The 23,979-nt window shown below is 44.1% G+C and overlaps 2 protein-coding genes across 2 annotated transcripts; both read right to left on the minus strand.

Annotated features, from left to right (window-relative positions):
• Positions 1-983: 983 nt before the first annotated feature.
• On the minus strand, positions 984-8,312 carry LOC138848580 (uncharacterized protein C2orf78-like; the record flags this gene model as incomplete). Its single annotated transcript, XM_070068911.1, has 3 exons — positions 984-3,017; positions 3,788-4,537; positions 8,201-8,312. Coding segments are annotated over 3 exons (2,781 nt in total), but the record flags the coding sequence as incomplete, so codon positions are not given.
• Positions 8,313-14,715: 6,403 nt separating this feature from the next.
• Positions 14,716-22,272, minus strand: LOC138848579 (uncharacterized protein C2orf78-like). Its single transcript, XM_070068910.1, has 3 exons — positions 21,925-22,272; positions 17,526-18,275; positions 14,716-16,731 (listed from the first exon to the last, which is right to left on the minus strand). The coding sequence occupies exons 1-3, from the start codon at positions 21,929-21,931 to the stop codon at positions 14,813-14,815; spliced, it is 2,676 nt and encodes an 891-aa protein (XP_069925011.1). The 5' UTR covers positions 21,932-22,272; the 3' UTR covers positions 14,716-14,812.
• Between the last annotated feature and the right edge of the window lie 1,707 nt (positions 22,273-23,979).

A 23,979-nucleotide genomic window follows, 5' to 3' on the forward strand; every position in this document is an offset into this window, starting at 1 on the left:
GCCATTTTGGCGATGAACCCATGGAAGGAAGACGTTTCTCTCTGTCTCTGTCTCTCTCTCACTGCCTAACTCTGCCTGTCCAATAAATAAATAAATAAATAAAGTCCTGTCATTTGAAACAAAATGGGTGTAGTTGGAAAACATATTATTTAGTGAAATAAGTGAGAACAAAAGAACAACTAACATATGTTCTTTCTGATCTGTGGTAACTAATAGAGCACCTAAAGGTCTTCTGTAGACATAAATTGACACTTTGAGATGCAATGACTTTGAACAGCCCTTTTTTCAACTGTTAAGGGACAGGTTTATTTTTTCATACTATTTGTTGAACTCTTTACTTAGTGTAGAGAAATTCGTGTTTATGAAATTAATTGAAAATAGATCTTAATAAAACATAAGAATGGGAATAGGAGCGGAAGGAGGAAGAATGATGGGAATGGGGGTGGAAGGGTGGGAGTGCAGGTGGGAGGGCGGGTATGATGAGTAGAATCACTATGTGTTTAAAGTAGTATTTAGGAAATGCTTGAACTGTGTATACCTTAAATAAAATGTTTCTGGGGAAAAAAGAAAAAGAAAAAAGGATGAAGCTTTATTGGCACTCAGACACAAAAAAGAATTGTTTATATTTTTCATGTTTAGCCATACTTGTCTTGTCCCATGGTCAAATTGAGTGGAACTGTACTTGTTTTTTTTTAATCCTGTCTTCTGATTCTGTTTCATAGTTCTGCCATTTCACCCATTCCTTTTTCTATGACTGAGCCTAAAAAATCTTTCTCCTATTGGATTTCCAAGTCTGGGATCACACTCCTTTCTCCTTACTCAGTTCTTGCCCTTCATTCTCTTACTTCCCCATCCCACTTTGAGTTCATACTTTCTAATGCAGACTATGAACACCACCTCCACCAAAGAAAAATCACAACTAACAGTGTCTCAAAACTCAAAAGACTTCTTTATTAATCATCTATAAATTAATTCTATTATCTTTATTTCATTTTATTAATACTTAAAAATATATAAATAAATAGAGAAATATGTATTTTGCTATAGGTATGTATATAGATGTGGAAAACCAAGTGCTATCAACAGTCTTAGTAACTCTTACACTGCATAGCCATAGTATCGAGAGATAGCCATCTCCTTTTCCCTCTCGATGAAAAACTGCAGTTTCCCCATAGAGGTGTATTTGGCAGCATTCTCACGCTGCTGTTGAGCCCGCCTCTTCAGAGCCTCTCGCTCTGGCCTCTGTTCTTCTGTGATGGGATCTGACACTACAGGCCCAAGAATATCAGGTTTCCTCCATGGAATTGGTTGGCGGCTGAAATCTTGGATGAGAAATGGGTTTTGAGGGTTGGGTGGTGACTGGAGCTTGGCCACAGCAGCAGAAACAGGCTCCCCCTTGAGAGAAGTGTAAGATGATGTTTTGTTAGGTGCAGGCCTAGAGACAGCAGATGGAGGGATACTAGGCCGGGTAGGGTGCATCAAACCTGGTCGAGCTGCAATTGGCCGAGCTGGTCTGGCAGGATCCATGGAAGATGTGTTGGCAGGAGCTGCTTGGGGTGGACTGACTGTAGTAGGTTGAGCTGGATTAGTAGAAGCAGGCCGGGCAGAGTTCCCCAGAGTGGGCCTGTGTGAGGCAAGAGACAGTGGCCTCCGAGGAACAGGTTGAGGTTGAGGCTTACTGACATTGGGGAACGGCAGAGGTATCAACTTCACCTTTCCGGGTGGTGGCAGGTCATACACGGATGGAGATGCGCACCCTTTGTCAGCTTCACCATCCAGTTTCAGGGCACTGACTTGTGTTATCTCAGCACCTGCACCCTGCTGTGGGGTTGTCAGCAATGGTTTGATAGCTGAGGATGCACAGGGGTCTTTGATGTTGCTTGAATTTCCCAGGTTCCTGTAGGAAGAGAGGCCAGTTTTCTTATCGCTCTTCTTCCCCAGCGCATGGAAAACCTGCACAGACTCTAGCATGTGCATGCCTAGGCAGCTTCTAGGTTTTTTGAAGCTCTCTTGGGTAAGCTCAGGTGGATTTCTCTTCCTCTTTGTCTTGGGGACGGATGGTTTGTCTCCTGCCTTGACTTTGCTCCCTGACTGCTTGCTCTCTTGAGCTTTTGTAGAGTTGTTTTCTCTGGTTCTTCTGGCCTTTGCTTGCCCATCGCACTTGGTTTTCCTGGACCTTCTAGATGCAGCTTTCTGAGGTTTGATGTTTGATTTGTTGGCCATATTCACAGGATCCCTGTCACAGGCTGCAGCACTGCAAGGAACCGCTTCTCCCTCTAACAGGAACTCTGGGTCCTTTGGCTGGATTTTGGTTTTGCTACTACCATTGATCGGTTCAGCAGCTTTACGCTTTTTCTTCCTGACTACATCGGAGAGACCCTTTATGTCTCTTGAACTGTCCTGCACCTGAGTTCCTTGGATGTCTCCAGTATCTGTGGCATTGCTTGCCATGGGACCATTGGGTTGGTCAAGATCTTCCAAGGAACTGAAGATCTGGGGAAGGCAAATCTCCTCCACCAGTGTGGTAATGTCTGCAAAGCCATTGCTAGCCTCAGTCCCATCTTCCAGTAACCCTTGATCCTCAAGGCTGAGATTATTTCCCAGAATGGCATTTGTAGGATCAGGCTGCTTCTGTGGGCAAACAGGGTTATCAACACAAGCCAGCAGCTGACCTCTATCAGGGATTTCCAAAGGGAGCAGTGGAAGATCTTGGTTTTCTGCTGGGTCCTGGAAGGCATCCAGTGGCTTGGAAAGCTTGGTTTTGATGTCACCCAAATTGATAGTCTCTGTTTTCTCCTGGCTTTGATCTAGAGGTAGTACCAAGAGATTCGTGGAACTCTGCAGTGGAACTATCTTTGAAATGTCCCCTGTCTCAGATGGTGAGTCACTGTCAAGTATCCGGATATTTCTGCTCCTGCAGGACTTGGGGAATTCTTCACTTTGTGGCAGACAGGATGTCTTGCTTATAGGTTGCAATCCACGGGAAGAAGTCTCCATCCCTGGGAAATTTTTCATCACTGCAAAAGAATCAAGGAAGAAATCAGTCTGTGGTATTTGAGGCGCCCGCACTACATATCAGTGCAGAATCTAAGCACTTTCCAGCCAGTGGACATGGATATGACTAGATCTTCTTAAGGACAAAGGCAACAGAGAGTTAGTCCTTGACCAAGTTGTCTCTAGTATCATCGTTTCCTTGGCTTTGTCTTCACTGGATTATTATAGCAAAGAAAAGGGGAAGTGGTTTTAAAGAATCAAATGTTTCACAAAACCTAGCATTCTCATATTGGATGTTTGTTTTCTGTCCACTCTTCTAGGCAAATACGAGCACCTCCCACCATGGAGTAGGAGGAAGTGGAGCTCTTTCTCATGATTGATGCAAGCAAGCAAAGATTCTGGGCCTGTGGGTTTTTTTTTTTTTTTTTGACTGTGTCTCAGAACACATGATCTTAAATGGGGTGGAGGGGTCATTTGAGGAAACTAAAACTGTCATTCTGAAATTAAGAACTCTGAAATGCTTTACAAAGAGACTAAAGCAAGGGAGAATGGGAAGTGATGTGATGGTTTAGGGAAGCTGATCAGCTAAGGAAGTGAAAGTGTAGCATCCCTCAGTATGATCTTGGGCTTCTCTCGCATGTAGCATAGATTGCCCATCTAGATTACGTGTTCCTATACAGAGTTCAAAAGGGAGAGCACCGAGCAAGGGTAAGGGTTGAAGAGCCACCACTCTTGCTGCAGAGTTGATCTGCTTTTGACCTTATTCCTTTCCTGCCTAACTGTTTGCACTCACCTTGGAAACTTGTTCCTGTGATGGGTTGAGCAGGCACAGAGTAGTAGATTCCAGAGGTCGAGGCTGGTGGTGGGGCGTCTGTGGGCTGGATCCTCTTGAGCACCATCACCATTTCTGGCTGAGGGGCAGACGCCACACTTCCCATGTATGTCACAGGGCCATAGGATTGCAGACAGGGGCCAAGTTCTCCAGAGAGCACATGCCCTACTGTGCCTTGATTATAGTAGTAGACCTGGCTTCCTTCTGCATATGGAAGGGACAGGCAGTTTCCCTGATTTGGAATCTGAGTTGCTGTCCCCTGATGCAGTGATGGATACAGAGGGAACATGGTATTGGCATCTGAAGTTTTGTTATATTGGGCTGTCATAGCCATGGAAGAAACACCAGTGTCCTGGTCAATGAGAGTTACAGTGAAGTCCTCGAGCGACGAGGACTTCTTTGCAGTGCGTCCTGTGATATTCCATTCAGAAATACCTGGGTAGGAGGCAGCAGAAGTGGAGATCTGGCTCTGGCCAGTAACTCCAGACAACAGAGTTGTGTTAGAATGTTGGCAAAGGTAGGCACTACCCATGAGTGGCTGGAAAGAGGTGGCAGCGGCTGATGGCAGTAGCCAAGCCGAACCGACAGTTGGAGCAGACACTCTGGAGAAGTCGCAGACGCTTCCTGGTAGGGAAGCCGCAGTGCCTACCATGGGAATAGAAAGCTGCAGGGAATTTGCAGTCCCAAGTAGGGATGGATTTTGGGAATTTTCTGTAGGAAACAAGAGCGAGATGGGAAAATAGATGAAATTGATGAAATCTTAACATTATCTTAAGATTATTGTCCTCAGAAAGCATCTCATACCAATAGTCCTAACACAGGAAATTCAGACATTCATGATTGTCAATAAGTCCTAGAGCAGTTTTCTACCCTTATGATGCACTTTGTTTATTGTGGATTGTTGTACAGGTGTGGGGCAGATTCAAGACATTCATCATTGCCTAGACTAGAAGCCACCTTCTCCCTGCCCTTCTTTCCCTTGAGCCTGCCCCCCCAGGTTTGACTCCTAAGGACTTCCTGGAGGTGAAGCATTGTAGAACGAGGAGGTCTCTGGAGAACTTCTAACACTCTCATTTTACCAGTGAGGAAAGTGAGGCTCCTCGAGATCAGATTGACTTACTGGAGTTCTCCCATTGTGTTAGGGTCACTGCCAGGTTACAGAACCAATTCCTGTTTCAGGACTCTGCAGATAAACACCTGAGCCTGGGAGAAATGGAATTTGGAATGCAGGCATTTTTGGGTCCTTTGAAAAGTGGTTTATTTGCAAACAGTACACTAGTGACCACTGTCCTCTTTGGTGCATTGTTGTGTTTGTGCAGGGCACCTGCCATTGCCTAGAATCTACACATAACCTAGTCCAGCTAGTGTTCAAGGGTTATTCTCTATCCTCTTCAAGCCTGCCCTCTGACCCCAGGTCAGAAGGACCTCCTAAGAGTCGTTATAGTCATAACAGTGATAATGAATGCATGAAAAGGCGATTTTTAATGTGATTTATGTTGATGAAGATATAGTAAGTTCTGGAAGGACAGATGAAAATCCTGAAAACATATAATATGACAGAACTGTAAAGAATATAAGGATATTTCAAAAAGTGCATGGAAAGTGAGAGGAAAAGATAAGATTCTTTGGTGCAAAATATTTTGACCTTTATGCATATGAAGGGTCTTGAAAAAGCTCATGGTAATGTATGCCATTAAGATACAATGTATGGATGTTAAATATTTCTGACACCACAGTAACTTAGTGTTTACAGGATCTGTTTGAAATGCCCTCATATGTAGATATTAATGAGAATTGGAATAAATGACAAACAGCAAGGAATAGTAGATTACCACATGGTTCTGTCATCAAACCTGCAATAGTATGCAAGTGAATATTGTGTACTCTATTTTTAGTGAATACTATTTAACAAAAGCATCTTACTTTAGGTGATTTTTGAATGAATTTCTAGCCAGCACATATAGAGAAAACATATCAATGAAAAAGTGTATAACAAGCAGCAGGATGCAGTGAATGTGTAAGTACCCATAATGTATGTGAACAAATACTTCATCAAAAACAAGTCCAAAACAGGTAGCCAAAAACTGAGTGTAAATAGATTCCTTTATTATGCTCATTCATATTACTCTAAATAGTCTCCAGTATGTAACAGATATCAATCTTATAGAAATAGAAATTTCAATAACTACAGCCATCTAAACACCAGACAAGAACACTGATGGTATCATGAAAATGTTTTTATGTATGCTTGAAACCTAGATTCTTATCGTCTTCAGCCTATAGGAAAATGTCATCCCCAAAGCTTAGAAAACACCGTAACTACCAAATAATTGTTTTAGAGAAATGTAAAACCAGAGCTGTAGGGCTCAACCTGTTACTTTTGTTTTTAGGTAGGTCTTTCACTTTTTGCTTAGTTCTAACAACAGTTAATGACTGTTAATCCTGTTAATCCGCAGGTACTCTGTTTTTGGAGGAAAATAATTATAAAGATGACAGACAGCCTTGACTTGAAATCTGTCACAGCTGGGGAATTTGTTCTCCTGTTGCAGAGTAGAGAATTTGCCCTTCTGCTCCAGAGGAGGATATATCATTTACAAAAATTTTTTTAAAGATTTATTTATTTATTTATTCATTTATTTATTTTTGACAGGCAGAGTGGACAGTGAGAGAGAGAGACAGAGAGAAAGGTCTTCCTTTGCCGTTGGTTCACCCTCCAATGGCCGGCGTGGCCAGCGCGCTGCGGCCGGTGCACCGCGCTGATTCGATGGCAGGAGCCAGGTGCTTCTCCTGGTCTCCCATGGGGTGCAGGGCCCAAGCACTTGGGCCATCCTCCACTGCACTCCCGGGCCTCAGCAGAGAGCTGGCCTGGAAGAGGGGCCACCGGGACAGAATCCGGCGCCCTGACCAGGACTAGAACCCGGTGTGCCAGCGCCGCAAGGCGGAGGATTAGCCTAGTGAGCCACGGCGCCGGCCCTAAAAAATGTTTTTGATAATAGAAATAGACAGCAGTTTAAAAATCAGAATGAACAAGAACACTGAAAATCCCATTTCCCCCAGTCCCCAAGTTAACTGCTTTTAGTCAAGTTCCATGTTTGGAGGAAGCATCACTTCTAGTGCACATTTCTGATGTTCATTTTCAAAGCTGTCAGGTGTCTTCCATGTTCAAAGAGGCATGGGAAAAAACAAAAACCAAACAACTGAGTATGCCTTTCTGAAAAGCTGCTTTCCCAGGGATTCTCAGTGCTAGCCTTGGTTTCCTTTCTGGTACATTAATGTAAGAATTTGCGCTGCTCTGAGTAAATTCCACCCTGTGCTCATTACTTTAAAATCTTATATCCTCCTCAACATTCCATGCCAAAAAGTCTCTTCTTTCCTTGAGAAATACTCTATGCTGCTCATCGCTATAATTCTTGAAATTTCCTTGTCGTCATTTTTGTCTTTCCTCCCTCTTCTCAACACACCTGTTGTCCCAAAGATCTTTTTCCTAGAATATCTGCCTATGTACAGGCCAGGCATCTCTATCCTCTCTCCCTATTTTCTGTTTTTAATCTATATTAAATAAAAAAAACCCCAAAATATGTGAGTATTGCATTTTGAACAGAACTCAATTTGAAATACTATAGTTGAAATGTTTTTGGAGGGAGACTGTTAGAGTTGAAAAATCTTAGTGTATTTCGTTAGTTTTCTATATGTCCTGGATGTTTTTCCCTCTATTTCTGTTGAAACAAGCACTCTCAAGTGACAGTCTCTGGTTTCATTTTCTGTGTGTATACCCTTTAAGATTCAGTATTAGAAAAGAGTGGGTGGGGGCCAGCGCCGTGGCTCACTTAGTTAATCCTCTGCCTGCCGTGTTGGCATCCCATATGAGTCTGGGTTTTAGTCCCAGTGGCTCCTCTTCCTGTCCAGCTCTCTGCTGTGGCTTGGGAGGGAAGTGGAGGATTTTCCATGCACTTGGGCTCCTGCACCTGCATGGGAGCCCAGGAGGAAGCACCTGGCTCCTGGCTTTGGATCGGTGTAGCACTGGCCGTAGCTGCCATTTGGGGAGTGAACCAACGGAAGGAAGACCTTTCTCTGTCTCTTTCTCTCACTGTCTAATTCTATCTGTCAGATAAAAAAAAAAAAAAAAAGAAAAGAGAGGGATTAGGGAGAATTAATTACTATCCTGATGTAGCAAATGAGGAAACAGGTGTTTTGGGAGAGTTGTGATTCGTCCAAAGTCACATAGCCAGTAACTGTTACAGCCAAACTCGAAACTGAGTCTCCACGTTTCTAGTTCAATATTTAACCCCATCGTTCCAAGCTGTTTGGACTGTATTACTCAGTTTACATGGAAAAAACATGTAATGAAGAACTTTTAAAGGTTTCTTTTCTTACCTGACATGGTCAGAGACGAGGAAATATCAACGGTAGATATGAAGGTTGAAGAGACGATACAGAGGATGACTGGCTGGCTGGTGCCAGCAAGCACATGTGTCCAGTATGGAGGTCACTGGCTACTGGTCACTTGCGATGTTCCAAATTTGTTTACAGACAGCTCCATGGAAACCCCAAGATTCCACCAGGTGGTAGCAGGTTTGGTGGGAGAATGATGTCAAAAACAGGCAGTTTAATGGTCTGAGGTAGCCAATAGGGAGGTCAGGATTCCCACTGAGAAGAGGAGATTGGGTGGAGGGAATGGTGGACAGCTGTAGCGGCATCTTTAACAGAGCTATGGCAGTTGAACTCTGGGATGGTGAAATCCTGTAAAGACAGACTTCCCCAGCCACGCAGCTGTTAAACGGGGAAATCTTCTCAATGTTTCTCATACATGTTCATTAATGGAATCAATCAATGCTTACTTACTTTCTGTGTATTGTATATAGTGTCATGCACATTTGTACAGTTTCCTGGGTTGGAGAGGAAGGGAAGGGAAGTCCAGATTGAGCGGTTATGGTGCTTCTGAAAGGATCTAGTTGATCTGATTAGTGAACTCCCTGCAGCTTTTAAAGACTAAAGGATTGACCCAGAGTTCCTTTGGCAACGTGGTTGAAGAGTAGAGTGAAGTTCACTGAGTGTTCCTTGTAGGGATGGTGTGGTCCAAGGCTGTTCCCTTGTGGTTTCTTCTCCATGAGTCCTAAGTTGCTTGGGCTTAGATGGGCCAAGTTGGACTTGCATCTTTCTTTGTCCCTTTCATCTTAGCCATTGTGTCTGGAACAAGACTTGTTCCTGTGGTCTTACATTTACAAATGTTACGTGTTGTCAACTTGCAGAAGCAGGGGTCTTCTTTGGGAAGCAAGCACTAGAGAATAGTGACTGCCAGCCTGCCTTCTCCTAGCTAAAGGTAGTGGTTTTTTGCCTATGGTTTGCTGCCTCTGGTTCCTTGAGCCATGAAGGCATGCTGGCATTCTGTTCCTTTATATCTAAGAGGCATTTAGCATAACTTTTCTCAAATACGCTAATGCAGTGTGACAGTTACTGTAACCTCCTCCCCCTTATAAACAGCCACTGTAGAATCTTGGACCTCTAGGGTTCTGTCTGTCTGCTATGTTTCAGTGCAAGGGCAGACAAAATGAAGAGGAGACTAGTTAAAGAAAGAAGACATTAATGAAGAATAGGGCACAAAGTGAGGGGACAAGAGAGAAGAGGTATCTGTGTATTTTTTGTGGTTTTTGTAAGAAACAGATTGGTATACTTTGGCTATATTTTGTATTAGGAGAAGAGATGATTCAATATATATATTTTTAAATATAGCTGAGGGGCTGGCAGTGAGGTACAGCGGGTTAAGCCACTGATGGCAATGTCTGCATCCCAAATCAGAGTTTTGGTTCAACTCCTAGCACCTCTGTTTCCAACCATCTCTCCTCTAATGCTTCTTGGGATGCAGCAGGCTATGAGTCCAATACTCAGGTCCTTGAAACTCAGATGGGAGACCTAGAAAGAGTTCTGAACTCCTGGCTTCAGCCTGGCCCAGCCCTTGCTGTTGTAGCTATTTAGGGAGTGAACCAGTAGGTAGAAGATCTCTGTGTATTTCTCTCTCTCTTGCTCTGACTTTCAAATAAGGTGAAAATAAGCTTTTAAATATTCATAGTGTATACTTGGTGCACTAATAAACTGACCTTGAAGAATAATAAAATGTAATTGTGGAGTATAGAAATTCTCATGAATTCTGTACACTGAGGTAAATATCTTAAATGTGTTTGCTGATATCATTTTATGTCCTGTTAACCTCATTCATGTCATCCATTAGTGCTTGCAGAATATAGATGTCTATTAAGGGTTCCAGATGTTTTTCTAAGTGCTCTTTTTTCCTTGTCTTTTTTTTTTTTAAGATTTATTTATTTTATTTGAAAGAGTTACAGAAATGGAGAGTCAAGGCAGAGAGAGAGGTCTTCCATCCACTGATTCACCCCCCAAATGGCCACAACAGGCGTCGTAGGCCAGGCCAAAGCCAGGAGACAGGAGTTTCCTCGGGGTCTCCCACGAGGATGCAGTGGCCCAAGGACTTGTGCCATCTTCTGCTGCTTTCTCAGGCGCATTAGCAGGCAGCTGGATTGGAAGTGGAGCAGCCGGGACTAGAACTGGTGCCCATATGGATGGTGGATCTCCAGACAGCAGCTTTACTGCTGACTCACAGTGTCAGTCCCCTTGGCTTATTTTTTTCTAAAGATTTATTGATTTATTGGAAAGTCAGAGTTACAGAGAGAGAGGAGCGGCAGAGAGAGAGAGAGAGAAGTCTTCCACCTGCTAGGTCACTCCCCAATTGCCTACAACAGCCAAGCTGCACCGATCAGTAGCCAGGAGCCTCTTCTGGGTGTCCCAAGTGGGTGCAGGAGCCCAAACACTTGAACCATCTTCTACTGCTTTCCCAAGCCTTAGCAGAGAGCTGGATCGGAAGTGGAGCAGGCGGGTCTCGAACCATCACCCTTATGGGATGCCGGTGCTTCTGGCCAGGGCGTTAACCAGCTGCGCCACAGCAAGGCCCTGTCCCCTTGGCTTATTTTTAAGCAAACCACCATTGTAAGACACATCACATGTATTTATTGTATTTTAAGTACTTATTTATTTAATTGAAAGGGCCTATGAATGAAGAAGAGAGGAAGAGAAGACAAAGACAGCAAGATATCTTTGATTCTCTGGTTCACACCCCAAATGGCTGCAACAGCCAAGTCTGGAGCAGACTGCCACGTGGGTGGAAGGGACCCCAGCACTTAGGTCTTCTGTTGCTTTCCCAGGTGCATCAGGAGGGAGCTGGATAGCAAGTGGAGTAAAGAGAACTCTAACTGGCACTTGGATATCGTATGCTGGCACTGTAGGCAGCAGGTGAACACACAGTGCCATAGGCTGGCTAATTATACAAGTACACATATATATACACACACACGATTATTCAAGTTTCTGCAATAGCATTTGTGCAATCAAGAAAAGAAATACAGTACACAAAATATAACATGGACAATCCTTGAAATCATTATGCTAAGCGAGAGAATTCAATACCAAAGGCCATACATTGTACATTTCTATCTATATGAGCTATCTAGAAAGGCAAAGCCATAGAAATTGGATAGGGCCAGAGAGAGGAGAGTGTGGGGGAGTGACTACTAATGGGTGGAGAGTTTCTTTTTTCAGAGCTCAAAATGTTATGGAGTAGGGGCCGGCGCTGTGGCATATTGGTTAAACTACCACCTTCAGTGCTGGCATCCCATATGGGCACTGGTTTGAGTACCGGCTGCTCCACTTCAGCTCTCTGCTATGGCCAGGTCTCCCACCCGGGTGTAGGGGCCCAAGTACTTGGGTCACCTTCCATTGCTTTCCCAGGCACATTAGCAGGGAGCTGTATGGGAAGTTTAGCAGTTGGAACATGAACTAGTACCCATATAGGATGCTGGTGCTGCAGGTGGTGGCTTAACCCACTACGCCACAGCTCCAGGCCCTGTTTATATTTCTTCTGGTCTAGCCAGAGTCATTTTCTACTGGTGTTAAATTTACCCAGTTTTTTTTCAGTCCTAAGCACAGATTCCTTGTCTTCTGTCATTTTGCCCGTTTCTGAGTCTCTTAATGAGCCCATAATATCCTTCTCTTTTTGGCTTCCCTAGTCTGGGTTCACACTCCTTCCTACTTTTCAATTGTTATCCTTTTGTCTCCTATTCCCCAATCCAACTTTCATTTAATTTCATTCTTTTTTACTGTTTAAATTTTTTTTAAAGATTTATCTATTTATTTGAAAGGCAGAGATACAGAAAAGCAGAGTGAGAGCGAAAGAGACCGAGAGAGAGGGAGCGCAAGAGAGAGAGAGATATCTTCCAACTGCTGATACACTTCTGACATGGCTGCATTGGTTGGAGGCTGGGAAGAACCTAAGCAAAGAGTCAGGAGTTTTCCCCGGTGTCCCACGAGGGTGCAGGGGTCCAAGGACTTGGGCCATCTTCTGCTGCTTTCCCGGGCCATAGCAGAGAGCTGGATCAGAAGTGGAACAGACGGGTCTCCAACCAGCATCCATATGGGATGCTGGTGCTGCAGGCGGTGGTTTTACCCACCACACCACTGCACCGGCCCTTCATTTTATTCTTTGTAATGCAGACATAGCCCCACCATAACCAAAATAAAACACACAATATAAAGGATTATTTGTTATTTGTCTGTTATTTCTATGACATTTCCTTTATTTCATTTATTAATGCTTTCTGATGAGAAGTCTGCTGTGAGTCTAATTGGAGATCCTCTGAGAGTAATTTGACGTTTCTCTCTTGCATATTTTAGGATCTTTTCTTTATGTTTCACTGTGGTGAGTTTAATTACAACGTGTCGTGGTGAGGATCTCTTTTGGTCATGTTTACTGGGGGTTCTATGAGCTTCCTGTCCTAGGATGTCTCTGTCCTTCTCCAAACCCAGAAAGTTCTCTGCTAGTATCTCACTAAAAAGGCCTTCTAATCCTTTCTCTCTCTCCATGCCTTCAGGAACTCCTAGAACTCGAATGCTGGTTTTTTAAATAGTATCCTGTAGATTCCCAACGATATTTTTTAGATTTCTAATTTCCTCTTCTTTTCATTGGTTTGACTGTATGGTTTCCTGTGCTCTGTCTTCTAAGTCCGGTATTCTCTCTTCTGTTTCATTGACTCTGTTTTTTAGACTTTCTAATGTGTTTGTCATTTGATCTATTGAGCTCTTCATTTTGATTTCTCTTCACTATCACACTTTCCTGCTCTACTAGTTTCTGCGTTTCATTTTGATTCTTCCTTAAAATTTCATTTTCTCGAGAGAGATTTTCAATCCTGTCCAATAAGGATTTCTGTAGTTCAAGGATTTGCTTTTGAAAACTGCTAAATGTTCTTATCATAAATTTTTTGAAATCCGTATCTTGCATTTCTTCTCTCTCATCATCTTCATAATCTTGGCTTGGGTTGTTTTGTTTATTTGGAGGCGTCATAGTGTCATCGTTGATCTTGTTGCCTCGATTTTTGTGTTTGTTGGTTGGCATTGTTAATTCTTCCCTCACTGTGAGTTTTTTTTATTATTATTATTTATACTATGTCTGTGCTAAGTGGACTGTCTGCTGTTGGAGGAGCCTTGGAGGCTTGAGATGGGTGTGGCCTGAGAGCTCTGCTTGGTTCTTCCAGGTTACAGGTGTGCAAAGGTGACACCCTCAGGTTATGCGTGGTAAATCTCTCTCTCTCTATTTATTTATTTATTTATTTATTCTATTTTTTATTCAGGAGGTAAATAATACCACACGGCTGAGCAGAATTGATGGCATTTAGCTTCTGATCTCTGGCTTCTACCCAAAGAATCAGTGCTGGTTCAGTTTCTGCTGTGGACTCCCACTGGGTTGCCTAGGCTACTGAATTGTAGCCTTAGCTCTCCCCTTTTGTTATGTATATCCTGAGTGTGGCCTGCTCTTTGTCTCTTGCTGGCCTTTGCAAGGTTGGCAGAGAGAGAGAAACTTGTTTGTACCAGTACCCCCCACACCTTTTTTTCTGCTTCTCTCCTGTAGTCAGTCTGGTGAACTTTCCCGCCTCAAAGCCCGTTTCCCTCTAGATTTGTCCGCTGTTTCCCCGCCAATGTCTCCGGTTACTGAGCTCACCTCCCCTTCCAGCGGCGATGTGTGGACTCGGAGCCCTGGGCGTCCCCGCTCTCCTCGCTGGTATCTGTGTGACATCCACTTCCCTTCCCGCACTGGTGCGCAGACCCTGCAGCTCCCGCGGCTCAGCATCCGCGCAGTGGGCAACCTTATTCTCCCAGTAGGTCCTCCAAGTCACAGCCACTAGATCCGGAAGAGTTTCCTCTGCAATTTTTTCCTGATCCTTTTTCTGAGGCTACCGTAACTCTACTTTTATTAAACTAAATTTTCCCGGACTATCGGTGCACGTCCTCACTATTCCGCCTTCTTGGCTCCGCCCCTCCCATTCCAATTTGAGTTCATACTTTTTTTTTTTTTTGGACAGGCAGAGTGGACAGTGAGAGAGAGAGACAGAGAGAAAGGTCTTCCTTTGCCGTTGGTTCACCCTCCAATGGCTGCCGCGGCCGGCGCGCTGCGGCCGGCGCACCGCGCTGATCCGATGGCAGGAGCCAGGAGCCAGGTGCTTTTCCTGGTCTCCCATGGGGTGCAGGGCCCAAGCACCTGGGCCATCCTCCACTGCACTCCCTGGCCACAGCAGAGAGCTGGCCTGGAAGAGGGGCAACCGGGACAGAATCCGGCGCCCCGACCGGGACTAGAACCCGGTGTGCCGGCGCCGCTAGGCAGAGGATTAGCCTAGTGAGCCGCGGCACCGGCCCGAGTTCATACTTTCTTATGCAGACTTAGAACACTACCTCCACCAAAGAATAATCACAACTAACAGTGTCTCAAAACTCAAAAGACTTCTTTATTAATCATCTATAAATTAATTCTATTATCTTTATTTCATTTTATTAATACTTAAAAATATATAAATAAATAGAGAAATATGTATTTTGCTATAGGTATGTATATAGATGTGGAAAACCAAGTGCTATCAACAGTCTTAGTAACTCTTACACTACATAGCCATAGTATTGAGAGATAGCCATCTCCTTTTCCCTCTCGATGAAAAACTGCAGTTTCCCCATAGAGGTGTATTTGGCAGCATTCTCACGCTGCTGTTGAGCCCGCCTCTTCAGAGCCTCTCGCTCTGGCCTCTGTTCTTCTGTGATGGGATCTGACACTACAGGCCCAAGAATATCAGGTTTCCTCCATGGAATTGGTTGGCGGCTGAAATCTTGGATGAGAAATGGGTTTTGAGGGTTGGGTGGTGACTGGAGCTTGGCCACAGCAGCAGAAACAGGCTCCCACTTGAGAGAAGTGTAGGATGATGTTTTGTTAGGTGCAGGCCTAGAGACAGCAGATGGAGGGATACTAGGCCGGGTAGGGTGCATCAAACCTGGTCGAGCTGCAATTGGCCGAGCTGGTCTGGCAGGATCCATGGAAGATGTGTTGGCAGGAGCTGCTTGGGGTGGACTGACTGTAGTAGGTTGAGCTGGATTAGTAGAAGCAGGCCGGGCAGAGTTCCCCAGAGTGGGCCTGTGTGAGGCAAGAGACAGTGGCCTCCGAGGAACAGGTTGAGGTTGAGGCTTACTGACATTGGGGAACGGCAGAGGTATCAACTTCACCTTTCCGGGTGGTGGCAGGTCATACACGGATGGAGATGCGCACCCTTTGTCAGCTTCACCATCCAGTTTCAGGGCACTGACTTGTGTTATCTCAGCACCTGCACCCTGCTGTGGGGTTGTTAGCAATGGTTTGATAGCTGAGGATGCACAGGGGTCTTTGATGTTGCTTGAATTTCCCAGGTTCCTGTAGGAAGAGAGGCCAGTTTTCTTATCGCTCTTCTTTCCCAGCGCATGGAAAACCTGCACAGACTCTAGCATGTGCATGCCTAGGCAGCTTCTAGGTTTTTTGAAGCTCTCTTGGGTAAGCTCAGGCGGATTTCTCTTCCTCTTTGTCTTGGGGACGGATGGTTTGTCTCCTGCCTTGACTTTGCTCCCTGACTGCTTGCTCTCTTGAGCTTTTGTAGAGTTGTTTTCTCTGGTTCTTCTGGCCTTTGCTTGCCCATCGCACTTGGTTTTCCTGGACCTTCTAGATGCAGCTTTCTGAGGTTTGATGTTTGATTTGTTGGCCATATTCACAGGATCCCTGTCACAGGCTGCAGCACTGCAAGGAACCACTTCTCCCTCTAACAGGAACTCTGGGTCCTTTGGCTGGATTTTGGTCTTGCTACTACCATTGATCGGTTCAGCAGCTTTACGCTTTTTCTTCCTGACTACATCGGAGAGACCCTTTATGTCTCTTGAACTGTCCTGCACCTGAGTCCCTTGGATGTCTCCAGTATCTGTGGCATTGCTTGCCATGGGACCATTGGGTTGGTCAAGATCTTCCAAGGAACTGAAGATCTGGGGAAGGCAAATCTCCTCCACCAGTGTGGTAATGTCTGCAAAGCCATTGCTAGCCTCAGTCCCATCTTCCAGTAACCCTTGATCCTCAAGGCTGAGGTTATTTCCCAGAATGGCATTTGTAGGATCAGGCTGCTTCTGTGGGCAAACAGGGTTATCAACACAAGCCAGCAGCTGACCTCTATCAGGGATTTCCAAAGGGAGCAGTGGAAGATCTTGGTTTTCTGCTGGGTCCTGGAAGGCATCCAGTGGCTTGGAAAGCTTGGTTTTGATGTCACCCAAATTGATAGTCTCTGTTTTCTCCTGGCTTTGATCTAGAGGTAGTACCAAGAGATTCGTGGAACTCTGCAGTGGAACTATCTTTGAAATGTCCCCTGTCTCAGATGGTGAGTCACTGTCAAGTATCTGGATATTTCTGCTCCTGCAGGACTTGGGGAATTCTTCACTTTGTGGCAGACAGGATGTCTTGCTTATAGGTTGCAATCCACGGGAAGAAGTCTCCATCCCTGGGAAATTTTTCATCACTGCAAAAGAATCAAGGAAGAAATCAGTCTGTGGTATTTGAGGCGCCCGCACTACATATCAGTGCAGAATCTAAGCACTTTCCAGCCAGTGGACATGGATATGACTAGATCTTCCTAAGGACAAAGGCAACAGAGAGTTAGTCCTTGGCCTAGTTGTCTCTAGTATCATCGTTTCCTTGGCTTTGTCTTCATTGCATCATTACAGCAAAAAAAGGGGAAGTGGTTTTAAAGAATCAAATGTTTCACAAAACCTAGCATTCTCATATTGGATGTTTGTTTTCTGTCCACTCTTCTAGGCAAATACGAGCACCTCCCACCATGGAGTAGGAGGAAGTGGAGCTCTTTCTCATGATTGATGCAAGCAAGCAAAGATTCTGGGCCTGTGGGTTGGTTTTTTTTTTTTTTTTTTTTTTTTTTTTTTTTTTTTTTGACTGTGTCTCAGAACACATGATCTTAAATGGGGGGGAGGGGTCATTTGAGGAAACTAAAACTGTCATTCTGAAATTAAGAACTCTGAAATGCTTTACAAAGAGACTAAAGCAAGGGAGAATGGGAAGTGATGTGATGGTTTAGGGAAGCTGATCAGCTAAGGAAGTGAAAGTGTAGCATCCCTCAGTATGATCTTGGGCTTCTCTCGCATGTAGCATAGATTGCCCATCTAGATTACGTGTTCCTATACAGAGTTCAAAAGGGAGAGCACCGAGCAAGGGTAAGGGTTGAAGAGCCACCACTCTTGCTGCAGAGTTGATCTGCTTTTGACCTTATTCCTTTCCTGCCTAACTGTTTGCACTCACCTTGGAAACTTGTTCCTGTGATGGGTTGAGCAGGCACAGAGTAGTAGATTCCAGAGGTCGAGGCTGGTGGTGGGGCGTCTGTGGGCTGGATCCTCTTGAGCACCATCACCATTTCTGGCTGAGGGGCAGACGCCACACTTCCCATGTATGTCACAGGGCCATAGGATTGCAGACAGGGGCCAAGTTCTCCAGAGAGCACATGCCCTACTGTGCCTTGATTATAGTAGTAGACCTGGCTTCCTTCTGCATATGGAAGGGACAGGCAGTTTCCCTGATTTGGAATCTGAGTTGCTGTCCCCTGATGCAGTGATGGATACAGAGGGACCATGGTATTGGCATCTGAAGTTTTGTTATATTGGGCTGTCATAGCCATGGAAGAAACACCAGTGTCCTGGTCAATGAGAGTTACAGTGAAGTCCTCGAGCGACGAGGACTTCTTTGCAGTGTGTCCTGTGATATTCCATTCAGAAATACCTGGGTAGGAGGCAGCAGAAGTGGAGATCTGGCTCTGGCCAGTAACTCCAGACAACAGAGTTGTGTTAGAATGTTGGCAAAGGTAGGCACTACCCATGAGTGGCTGGAAAGAGGTGGCAGCGGCTGATGGCAGTAGCCAAGCCGAACCGACAGTTGGAGCAGACACTCTGGAGAAGTCGCAGACGCTTCCTGGTAGGGAAGCCGCAGTGCCTACCATGGGAATAGAGAGCTGCAGGGAATTTGCAGTCCCAAGTAGGGATGGATTTTGGGAATTTTCTGTAGGAAACAAGAGCGAGATGGGAAAATAGATGAAATTGATGAAATCTTAACATTATCTTAAGATTATTGTCCTCAGAAAGCATCTCATACCAATAGTCCTAACACAGGAAATTCAGACATTCATGATTGTCAATAAGTCCTAGAGCAGTTTTCTACCCTTATGATGCACTTTGTTTATTGTGGATTGTTGTACAGGTGTGGGGCAGATTCAAGACATTCATCATTGCCTAGACTAGAAGCCACGTTCTCCCTGCCCTTCTTTCCCTTGAGCCTGCCCCCCCAGGTTTGACTCCTAAGGACTTCCTGGAGGTGAAGCATTGTAGAACGAGGAGGTCTCTGGAGAACTTCTAACACTCTCATTTTACCAGTGAGGAAAGTGAGGCTCCTCAAGATCAGATTGACTTACTGGAGTTCTCCCATTGTGTTAGGGTCACTGCCAGGTTACAGAACCAATTCCTGTTTCAGGACTCTGCAGATAAACACCTGAGCCTGGGAGAAGTGGAATTTGAATGCAGGCATTTTTGGGTCCTTTGAAAAGTGGTTTCTTTGCAAACAGTATACTAGTGACCACTGTCATCTTTGGTGCATTGTTGTGTTTGTGCAGGGCACCTGCCATTGCCTAGAATCTACACATAACCTAGTCCAGCTTGTTTTCCAGGGTTATTTTCTATCGTCTTCAAGCCTGCCCTCTGACCCCAGGTCAGAAGGACCTCCTAAGAGTCGTTATAGTCATAACAGTGATAATGAATGCATGAAAAGGCGATTTTTAATGTGATTTATGTTGATGAAGATATAGTAAGTTCTGGAAGGACAGATGAAAATCCTGAAAACATATAATATGACAGAACTGTAAAGAATATAAGGATATTTCAAAAAGTGCATGGAAAGTGAGAGGAAAAGATAAGATTCTTTGGTGCAAAATATTTTGACCTTTATGCATATGAAGGGTCTTGAAAAAGCTCATGGTAATGTATGCCATTAAGATACAATGTATGGATGTTAAATATTTCTGACACCACAGTAACTTAGTGTTTACAGGATCTGTTTGAAATGCCCTCATATGTAGATATTAATGAGAATTGGAATAAATGACAAACAGCAAGGAATAGTAGATTACCACATGGTTCTGTCATCGAACCTGCAATAGTATGCAAGTGAATATTGTGTACTCTATTTTTAGTGAATACTATTTAACAAAAGCATCCTACTTTAGGTGATTTTTGAATGAATTTCTAACCAGCACATATAGAGAAAACATATCAATGAAAAAGTGTATAACAAGCAGCAGGATGCAGTGAATGTGTTTAAGTACCCATAATGTATGTGAACAAATACTTCATCAAAAACAAGTCCAAAACAGGTAGCCAAAAACTGAGTGTAAATAGATTCCTTTATTATGCTCATTCATATTACTCTGAGTAGTCTCCAGTATGTAACAGATATCAATCTTATAGAAATAGAAATTTCAATAACTACAGCCATCTAAACACCCGACAAGAACACTGACGGTATCATGAAAATGTTTATATGTATGCTTGAAACCTGGATCCTTATCGTCTTCAGCCTATAGGAAAATGTCATCCCCAAAGCTTAGAAAAGACCGTAACTACCAAATAATTGTTTTAGAGAAATGTAAAACCAGAGGTGTGGGGCTCAACCTGTTACTTTTGTTTTTAGGTAGGTCTTTCACTTTTTGCTTAGTTCTAACAACAGTTAATGACTGTTAATCCTGTTAATCCGCAGGTACTCTGTTTTTGGAGGAAAATAATTATAAAGATGACAGACAGCCTTGACTTGAAATCTGTCACAGCTGGGGAATTTGTTCTCCTGTTGCAGAGTAGAGAATTTGCCCTTATGCTCCAGAGGAGGATATATCATTTACAAAAATTTTTTAAAAGATTTATGTATTTATTTATTTATTTTTGATAGGCAGAGTGGACAGTGAGAGAGAGAGACAGAGAGAAAGGTCTTCCTTTGCCGTTGGTTCACCCTCCAATGGCCGGCGCGGCCAGCGCGCTGCGGCCGGCGCACTGCGCTGATTCGATGGCAGGAGCCAGGTGCTTCTCCTGGTCTCCCATGGGGTGCAGGGCCCAAGCACTTGGGCCATCCTCCACTGCACTCCCGGGCCTCAGCAGAGAGCTGGCCTGGAAGAGGGGCCACCGGGACAGAATCCGGCGCCCTGACCAGGACTAGAACCCGGTGTGCCAGCGCCGCAAGGCGGAGGATTAGCCTAGTGAGCCACGGCGCCGGCCCTAAAAAATGTTTTTGATAATAGAAATAGACAGCAGTTTAAAAATCAGAATGAACAAGAACACTGAAAATCCCATTTCCCCCAGTCCCCAAGTTAACTGCTTTTAGTCAAGTTCCATGTTTGGAGGAAGCATCACTTCTAGTGCACATTTCTGATGTTCATTTTCAAAGCTATCAGGTGTCTTCCATGTTCAAAGAGGCATGGGAAAAAACAAAAACCAAACAACTGAGTATGCCTTTCTGAAAAGCTGCTTTCCCAGGGATTCTCAGTGCTAGCCTTGGTTTCCTTTCTGGTACATTAATGTAAGAATTTGTGCTGCTCTGCGTAAATTCCACCCTGTGCTCATTACTTTAAAATCTTATATCCTCCTCAACATTCCATGCCAAAAAGTCTCTTCTTTCCTTGAGAAATACTCTATGCTGCTCATCGCTATAATTCTTGAAATTTCCTTGTCATCATTTTTGTCTTTCCTCCCTCTTCTCAACACACCTGTTGTCCCAAAGATCTTTTTCCTAGAATATCTGCCTATGTACAGGCCAGGCATCTCTATCCTCTCTCCCTATTTTCTGTTTTTAATCTATATTAAATAAAAAAAACCCCAAAATATGTGAGTATTGCATTTTGAACAGAACTCAATTTGAAATACTATAGTTGAAATGTTTTTGGAGGGAGACTGTTAGAGTTGAAAAATCTTAGTGTATTTCGTTAGTTTTCTATATGTCCTGGATGTTTTTCCCTCTATTTCTGTTGAAACAAGCACTCTCAAGTGACAGTCTCTGGTTTCATTTTCTGTGTGTATACCCTTTAAGATTCAATATTAGAAAAAAGTGGGAAGGGGCCGGTGCCGTGGCTCACTTAGTTAATCCTCTGCCTGCCGTGTTGGCATCCCATATGAGTCTGGGTTTTAGTCCCAGTGGCTCCTCTTCCTGTCCAGCTCTCTGCTGTGGCCCGGGATGGCAGTGGAGGATTTTCCATGCACTTGGGCTCCTGCACCTGCATGGGAGCCCAGGAGGAAGCACCTGGCTCCTGGCTTTGGATCGGCGTAGCACTGGCCGTAGCTGCCATTTGGGGAGTGAACCAACAGAAGGAAGACCTTTCTCTGTCTCTTTCTCTCACTGTCTAATTCTATCTGTCAGATAAAAAAAAAAGAAAAGAGAGGGATTTGGGAGAATTAATTACTATCCTGATGTAGCAAATGAGGAAACAGGTGTTTTGGGAGAGTTGTGATTCGTCCAAAGTCACATAGCCAGTAACTGGTAAAGCCAAACTCGAAACTGAGTCTCCACGTTTCTAGTTCAATATTTAACCCCATCGTTCCAAGCTGTTTGGACTGTATTACTCAGTTTACATGGAAAAAACATGTAGTGAAGAACTTTTAAAGGTCTCTTTTCTTACCTGACATGGTCAGAGACGAGGAAATATCAACGGTAGATATGAAGGTTGAAGAGACAATACAGAGGATGACTGGCTGGCTGGTGCCAGCGAGCACATGTGTCCAGTATGGAGGTCACTGGCTACTGGTCACTTGCGATGTTCCAAATTTGTTTACAGACAGCTCCATGGAAACCCCAAGATTCCACCAGGTGGTAGCAGGTTTGGTGGGAGAATGATGTCAAAAACAGGCAGTTTAATGGTCTGAGGTAGCCAATAGGGAGGTCAGGATTCCCATTGAGAAGAGGAGATTGGGTGGAGGGAATGGTGGACAGCTGTAGCGGCATCTTTAACAGAGCTATGGCAGTTAACTCTGGGATGGTGAAATCCTGTAAAGACAGACTTCCCCAGCCACGCAGCTGTTAAACGGGGAAATCTTCTCAATGTTTCTCATACATGTTCATTAATGGAATCAATCAATGCTTACTTACTTTCTGTGTATTGTATATAGTGTCATACACATTTGTACAGTTTCCTGGGTTGGAGAGGAAGGGAAGGGAAGTCCAGATTGAGCGGTTATGGTGCTTCTGAAAGGATCTAGTTGATCTGATTAGTGAACTCCCTGCAGCTTTTAAAGACTAAAGGATTGACCCAGAGTTCCTTTGGCAACGTGGTTGAAGAGTAGAGTGAAGTTCACTGAGTGTGCCTTGTAGGGATGGTGTGGTCCAAGGCTGTTCCCTTGTGGTTTCTTCTCCGTGAGTCCTAAGTTGCTTGGGCTTAGATGGGCCAAGTTGGACTTGCATCTTTCTTTGTCCCTTTCATCTTAGCCATTGTGTCTGGAACAAGACTTGTTCCTGTGGTCTTACATTTACAAATGTTACGTGTTGTCAACTTGCAGAAGCAGGGGTCTTCTTTGGGAAGCAAGCACTGGAGAATAGTGACTGCCAGCCTGCCTTCTCCTAGCTAAAGGTAGTGGTTTTTTGCCTATGGTTTGCTGCCTCTGGTTCCTTGAGCCATGAAGGCATGCTGGCATTCTGTTCCTTTATATCTAAGAGGCATTTAGCATAACTTTTCTCAAATACGCTAATGCAGTGTGACAGTTACTGTAACCTCCTCCCCCTTATAAACAGCCACTGTAGAATCTTGGACCTCTAGGGTTCTGTCTGTCTGCTATGTTTCAGTGCAAGGGCAGACAAAATGAAGAGGAGACTAGTTAAAGAAAGAAGACATTAATGAAGAATAGGGCACAAAGTGAGGGGACAGGAGACAAGGGGTATCTGTGTATTTTTTGTGGTTTTTGTAAGAAACAGATTGGTATACTTTGGCTATATTTTGTATTAGGAGAAGAGATGATTCAATATATATATTTTTAAATATAGCTGAGGGGCTGGCAGTGAGGTACAGTGGGTTAAGCCACTGATGGCAATGTCTGCATCCCAAATCAGAGTTTTGGTTCAACTCCTAGCGCCTCTGTTTCCAACCATCTCTCCTCTAATGCTTCTTGGGATGCAGCAGGCTATGAGTCAAATACTCAGGTCCTTGAAACTCAGATGGGAGACCTAGAAAGAGTTCTGAACTCCTGGCTTCAGCCTGGCCCAGCCTTTGCTGTTGTAGCTATTTAGGGAGTGAACCAGTAGGTAGAAGATCTCTGTGTATTTCTCTCTCTCTTGCTCTGACTTTCAAATAAGGTGAAAATAAGCTTTTAAATATTCATAGTGTATACTTGGTGCACTAATAAACTGACCTTGAAGAATAATAAAATGTAATTGTGGAGTATAGAAATTCTCATGAATTCTGTACACTGAGGTAAATATCTTAAATGTGTTTGCTGATATCATTTTATGTCCTGTTAACCTCATTCATGTCATCCATTAGTGCTTGCAGAATATAGATGTGTATTAAGGGTTCTAGTTGTTTTTCTAAGTGCTCTTTTTTCCTTGTCTTTTTTTTAAAGATTTATTTATTTTATTTGAAAGAGTTACAGAAATGGAGAGTCAAGGCAGAGAGAGAGGTCTTCCATCCACTGATTCACCCCCCAAATGGCCACAACAGCCAGCGTAGGCCAGGCCAAAGCCAGGA

This window comes from Oryctolagus cuniculus, chromosome 2 (genome assembly GCF_964237555.1).
Source record: "Oryctolagus cuniculus chromosome 2, mOryCun1.1, whole genome shotgun sequence".
Classification (NCBI taxonomy): Eukaryota; Metazoa; Chordata; class Mammalia; order Lagomorpha; family Leporidae; genus Oryctolagus; species Oryctolagus cuniculus.

What these genes read in the sequence shown, in the direction of transcription:
- LOC138848579 (XM_070068910.1), bottom strand. An exon ending in CACAGGAACAAGTTTCCAAG is followed by an intron (nt 16,732 to 17,525) that starts GTGAGTGCAAAC and finishes ATTCTTTTGCAG; the next exon opens with TGATGAAAAATTTCCCAGGG.